The sequence below is a fragment of the Acanthisitta chloris genome, unplaced genomic scaffold (genome assembly GCF_000695815.1).
Source record: "Acanthisitta chloris isolate BGI_N310 unplaced genomic scaffold, ASM69581v1 scaffold39787, whole genome shotgun sequence".
Lineage (NCBI taxonomy): Eukaryota > Metazoa > Chordata > Aves > Passeriformes > Acanthisittidae > Acanthisitta > Acanthisitta chloris.
In genome coordinates this window covers 443-6,966 of record NW_008683903.1, presented here as the reverse complement: position 1 = coordinate 6,966, position 6,524 = coordinate 443, and the positions used below count along the sequence as shown (strand labels likewise).

At 45.1% G+C, this 6,524-nt stretch overlaps 1 protein-coding gene across 1 annotated transcript; it reads right to left on the bottom strand.

Annotated features, from left to right (window-relative positions):
* Window positions 1-2,342: 2,342 nt before the first annotated feature.
* On the bottom strand, window positions 2,343-6,406 carry R3HCC1 (R3H domain and coiled-coil containing 1; the record flags this gene model as incomplete). Its single annotated transcript, XM_009079095.1, has 4 exons — window positions 2,343-2,488; window positions 4,278-4,373; window positions 5,105-5,175; window positions 6,234-6,406. Coding segments are annotated over 4 exons (486 nt in total), but the record flags the coding sequence as incomplete, so codon positions are not given.
* Between the last annotated feature and the right edge of the window lie 118 nt (window positions 6,407-6,524).

The window sequence follows — 6,524 nt, the reverse complement described above, 5'->3', positions numbered from 1 at the left end:
TCAGCACCTAAATTTTAAGCAGCAAAGCAGTGAAATTTGGGGATTTTGTAGTCTAATCTTCCAGCCTAAATGCAGCACTCTTGAGGCCTCTTGGCTGGGCCAGTTCTGATGAGATTGAAAGCCTAAATTAATCAGCCTAGGAAACTTTTTGAGCCCTTTGTGGCATGTTCCACCCATCCCAATGTGTTTTCTGCCTGCTGCCTCTGCCACCTCCTGTTCACCCTGTGCTCTCTTTGTGGCCTCTCCAGGTGGTTCCTTCAGTGAGGAAACAGAGCAGAAGTTTGACCACTTCACTGGACTCACAAATAACAGAGTGGCTACCAGATAAACCTCCCACCACCCACTATTTAAAGAAGGCAGAACTCCTGCTCTGGTGATTCCCTAACCACTGCACAACCAGGAAAAAATCAAGCAACCAATCAAACTCTTAATTAGCAAGGTAAATTATTTCCTACAGATGCCTTCCTTCCCAGGGGAGTTGCTCAGCCCTCCAGGTGACTCCAGTCTCACCCCTGTGGGAGTTGGAGAGCTTGAAACTCTTCTTGGCTCCAGCTCTTCACCATTCCAACCTCCTGCAAAGGTTTCTCCCTGCACTTTGCAGCACCATCTTTCCTCACAGACATAGGGCCAGGCTGCAGCAAACACACTTTTTGCCTTGGTTTGGGTACCCAACAGCCTAAAAAGTGTCTTTAACCCTTCATTTTTCAAGGCATTCATTTGGGTCTCTTTAAGCTCTTTTTGACTGAAGCTTCTTGCACACAGCTCCTCCTCAGCACTGCCATGGCATGACTCCAGTTTAGCACAGAAAGACAGGAAAAAAGAGAAATGGAGCAGCTTTTTTTTTTTTTTCCAAGCAGAACAGTGTAAAGCATCGTTTAATACTGCAGTGAAACTCTTGGCTTCAACAACTGACTCCACACCAGCCCTGGAAGTGGAGCAGCTAATGCAGAACAGATTTGGACACATTCAGCAGAACTTCCTGAAGCTCCACCTGCTTTCAGCAGCCAGAATTTTGTAGATCTCCTGGTGATGATGAGACCACTGGATTGTGAATTTCCATCCCACAGTAAGCTCTTCACCCAACAGATTCTACATCCATCCAAGTATCACCTCCCAAGTTGGATATTCTGGTTTTTGTTTTTTTTAAGGATGAGTTAGTTAAGGCTTTGTGTCCTCCTTGCACCTTACAGAGGTCACTCCATGGCTCTGCTCACCAGGGATCTGCACTGTGCTGTCACAGACTCACCTGTGTAAGCTGTAACTTCACCATGGTGCTAGGTGTGCTCCTCTGTTTGTTTGAGGACACACATTGCTACACATCTCCAGACACACCTACTTGAATAAAAATGTTTTACCCAGAAAAGAATTGGTTTAGACCATTCCATTCGTGTATTCCTACTCCATTTATGTATTCCCACACCATGGAAAGCTCAGCAATTCCTGTGTTCTTATGTTTTCCTTCCCTCTGAATCAAAGAATTCTACAAACAGCAGATGTTAACCTTAGAACTTGACTTTTTCAATCCACAGGGAATGAAAACTGGTTGCAAACTTGTGTTGCCCCAAACCTACCTCACAGGGATGTTGTGAGGCTTAAAGGATGCACAAACCTCTTGCTGGGGCTTGGCAGGTTTGGCCTTTAGCCACTGGCCCAGGTGGGATCTACCAAAGGGATTTTGCCTCCTGGAAGTTGGAAAACTCCACTGTGTTCTTAACATGTCAAACTGGAGGAAAAGCAGAGCCTGAGAAGTGCTGGTGCCAAACCCCAAGGTGTCTTGAAGCACCTTCACACCAAGCTCTGGGCAACTCACAACAGGCAAGTTTTGTTTTGCTTTCCCTAAGGAGCATAGGATAACTTTCCTTGCTAATAGAGCAAGTTCAGGCTCCTTAAACACTGTGTAATTAAGGGGAAAAACCCACCCTGAAACTCCCTTACACTCACTGCCTGTCAGTTTTTGGGGATAGCTGATTGATAATATTCCAACAAAGTCAACATGAAGCAACTTTTTCACTCCTGCTCTTGCTTCCAGCTGAGTTTGGCCCCAAAAAAATCCAATTCCCTTCCTCTTAATATCCATATTTTGAAATCCTAGAGCATCCTTTGCTGTTTGCAGCCTTATCACTGCAGGCAGTGAGGAACAAGCTTTGAAACATTTCCCCAACAGAGTCACCAGCACCTCCCAGGGCTCCAAAACCAAAAAATCTTAACACTAAACCTTTTCCCCATCCCAAGGTCCTGGTGCTAAACCCCAAGAGAACAGCCCTGGGGCAGCTCACTGTTCTGCATGCAGTTTAATAGCACAGCCATGCTCAGCTTGACAGCACTTGGGGAGCTGAGATGTTTTATTCCTCCTGGAATTCCTCTGGCAGGAGCCCCTCGGGTGCTGAGCCATCCTGGTGCCTGTTCCTCAGCCCCAGGGCACGGGACACAAGTCTCCTGGCCACAGCTGTATCTGTCTGGGGCCTCTCCTTGGCCAAGTGCAGGAGCTCTAGGGACAAAGGAAAGGAAATGAGTGAGTTAAGAGCTTGGTCAGAGCAGTTTGTGGCTAAATCAGAGCAGCCAGAGCTGATTTTTGTTCTCTTGGTTTCTCCCCATCCTCTCCACCTCTCCCTAGCTTTGCTTTCAGGATCTGCCTCCAGATCTGCCAATGACTATTCCAAGCTCTTTGGTCATGATTAAGCTGCAAATCTCTTCTTCTTGGGGAGAGTATTGTTCCCCATTCCCTCCCAGGCAAAGTTTCCCAATTCTTCCTGGCAAAACTCAGCACATCACATCCTTGTGATCCATCCAACATTTCTCCCTCATGCACAGGGAAGTTGGAGCTCAATTCAGACCTCAAACTCAGTAGGTCTAAAGCCTTATCAAAACCCTTATCCAAACAGCAAGATTTAAAAAAAAAGTGAATCTGCATTTTAAGTAACATCTAAACATCTCAGATGCTTTGGGAAATCCCTTTGGGCAGTGACCTCCAGGTTGGGCTACAAGGAATTTATTCCTACAAGGACTGAATACACCCAACTTTGGCCAAGTAAACAATAATCTGGATTTATTTTTTTTCAGTTCCCTAATCCTTCCTCAATAACTGTTTGCAGAGTTATTAGCCCCAGAGCAAAGGAGGCTTTGCTTGGTTTTTTTTCCACAGGGTTCATGAATCAAGGTGAAAAACCAGGAGAGACACTGTCAGCTAATTAAGATCCAAATTTCTAAGTGGGGGAAAAAAAAAGAAATCCATTTACACAGAAGATAAACAGAATTTAGAGCTCAAAGATATAGTTTCTAGTTCCCCAAGAGGAGTTTAGAACCTGATTCAGAAGTGTGAGTGAAAACAGGTGAAGGGGAAAGTGCAAATAAACTTAATTCTTGGGTGTTTCATTTCAAACCATCAGTCTGAAAAAAAAAAAAAAGACAAACCAAAACAAAACTCAGGAACTTGGAACTGTGACAGTGTCCCTTTTAAAGCTTTAATATTGAGGTTTGTTCAACTGCAGTGAACTGGAAACCATCAGGAGTTGTACACTCAGCAAAGTCTCTGCTGCTACAAGGTTCATGGCATTTCATTTCTTTCCCTGAACAACTCATAACTGATCACAATATGATTCTACAAGGCAATGATAAAATAAAGAAAACATTGTTAATGGCTAAGCTTAACCATTTTTGCCTTCACCTGATCCTGAAATAAAATTCTGCCAACCACGAGCTGGAAATGCTGTTGGGTTTGTCTCATCTTTCACTGTGCAAGGGGGGAAAAAAAAGGGCAGAGAAAGCTCCTGGGAAGGTTTTATGGTATGTGCCATGCTTGGTGTGTGCTCAGCAGTGCAACTCTGCCCTTCAAACTCCTCTCAAGAGCAGCAAATAACCCCCAAAAAAAGCCAAAACCTGAATTTCAGCCACATGCAAAGACTCTCCCCAACAACTCCCTGTCCTGCAATACCAACAGAGCCCTAAAAACCCAATGAAACACAAGAAATTCTAAGCCTTGAGATCTATTTCCTCATTTAACTTGTCATCTTGGCCACTCAGGTTCTACAAGACTGGGAAAACATAGGGTCATTAAGGTTGGAAAAGGCCTCTAAAGATCATCAAGTCCAATCATTAATCTGTCACTGCTGGAACCCCTAAATCCTAATCCATCTCCTCCAGACACCTCCAGGGGTTGTAACTCCACCACCTCTCTAAGTAATTCCTTAGTCCAGTGCCTGAACATCTTAAGAGGAGAAAAAAATCTGTGAAAAAAATCTGTGAAAAAGCCAGTGAACTACCATAATCTGTTGTCTTACTTGGTCTCTGGAGTGCCTTGATCTTGGATTGCTTTGTTGCATGGATCAGTGGTCGGATCTTCAAACAAGGATAACGTCGTCCCAGGGCTTGAGATGCTGCAAAGAGCAAAGATTGTTGGACTAAATCCCACAAAATTCCAAATGGGGTAAAACAACACTCAATAATCTGAGGCTCAGCTGCTGCTGATTTGCTCATGGCTCATACTGTGGTCACCTCAGGCTTTCCTCACACACATGGGAAGAATCCCAAGGGAATATAAACATGTTCTGCCTAGAAGAACTTGGTCATTCTTAGGCTAAATCTCAAGGCAAAAGCAACAGCAACACTTGGTGCTGGGTGGGAACCTCTGCTGGGCTCAGAGTGGGGTCTGTGTCCCCAAAAAAAGTCACTTTACCCAGAGGGGTGGTGCCTGCCCCATGTGCCATCTCACTCCCAAAGGCCTTGGGAGGTTCCTGAATGTTTTGCAGGAGTTTTAGCCACTTTGTTGTGAAAAAGAAGTGGCAAAGCAGCTCAGTTTCCAGGAGCACAGTGGGAATCCCGCCACACACCCTGATTGTTAGCCAAGGCCATTAAAAACCTGCTGCAGAGTTTCCCCACAGCATCACCACAGCAATTCCAACTTCTCAAGCCTCAAAAGCCTTTCAAGTTGGAAGAGAATAGGAAAAAGGATGTGAGGAACCTCTGGCAAAGGCTCAGCCCCAGCACAGAACCTCTTCAAACACCCCAAACCAGCACAGGGCACTGGGCAGGGGCAGCTCTGGGGTCCCTCAATCCCAGGCACAAACCATTACCTGTGGAAAGGTTGGAGGAAAATTACCACAATTACCTGTGGAAAGGCTGGAGAAGATTCCCAGGGCATGTGTGTCATCCACCCATTGGATTTTGAAACCACTTTCCCTGGAATGGGAAGACAACAGAGTAATATTAAACCCCAATAGGGTTATCAGAAATGTTCAGTGGGTTTCTGCTGCTGCCTTCCAAAGCATTATCCTCATTTTTTAGTGAGGGGAAAGAGAAGGAAAAGAAGGAAAGAGGAAATATTAAATGTACAATTACCCCATCAGTTGCCCCCAAAACTCTCCTTTGCCTCTCAAGAAATCCTTAGCCAAAAATCAAGCTCAGTTTTAGGGATTGTCTCACAATACACAACAACTTTTGTCATTTAGGAAGTGTTTCCCAAAATTCCCAAGGGCTCAGCCACAGCAATCAAACCCAAGTGATGGATAAAGGGTTTTTCAGAGCTCAGGGTGAAGAAAGTGATGTGAAAAATCTCATCAAGACTCAGTGAGAAATGGGAATTTGGGAGCAGAGTTCCAAGGTTTCCTGTAGGACAAGAAATGCAATGACTGCTCAGATTGGATCTGTTAGTTTGCAGCTCAGGGAATGGGAAAAAAATACCTTGGAGCAAACACACACACACACCATAGAGGGAATGATTTAAACTGTGATTGATAGGGTTTAATTGAAGGGATGGATGAATATTCACAGCTAATTACCCCCAGAGAGGAGGAGAAGGAGGAGAAGGAGGGAGGAAAAGAGGGAGAGGAACTCAGAGCTGGACCCAGCACTGTTATCACCAGCAGGGCTGAACTTTGTCCTGCTCCTGCCACTAACCAACCTTCAGTGCCACATTTACATAATGAACCTTAGCTCCAACTCAGCCTTTTCCTTGCAGAGTTATGTAAGCTCCTCATTCCACTCAGGCACCCAAAGGAGCTCCTAGAAAACACCTAAAGAGTCTGGTGAAAGCCAGAGCAGAGGAATATGCTTGGCTGTAGGTAACTGTGTGTAAGAACTGATTGTGCTTTAAATCATGCATGAACTGCAGGGAAAACATCCTTTAAGGCACAGGAGGAGGAGAAGACAAGAAGGTGAAAGTAAAGCTCCAAATCTTAGCAGTTCCAGGCTGAATGCTGCTCCACTCACAGCCCTGAGGAGCTCAGGAAGGTACTCACAGGAAATCTGAGAACATTTCCATCAGATCCTCTGTTTTCAGGGATGAAGGGAAGTCATAGATCTCCGTGACGTGGCCAAAGTCTCCCTCACTGACCTGAGCCTCCCCATAGCTGGAGTAATCAACACTGATCCTCTCAATGCTGATGTCCTTCACAGTTAAATTCCCCACAATCTGAGAAGATTAAAACATAAGAATGAAAACGTAAGCAGAGCAGGTTTCACCTCAAAGCATAATCCTCACCTTGGCCACTGCAAACCATGTGTGCAGCCACCCAGGGCAGTCCTAGCAT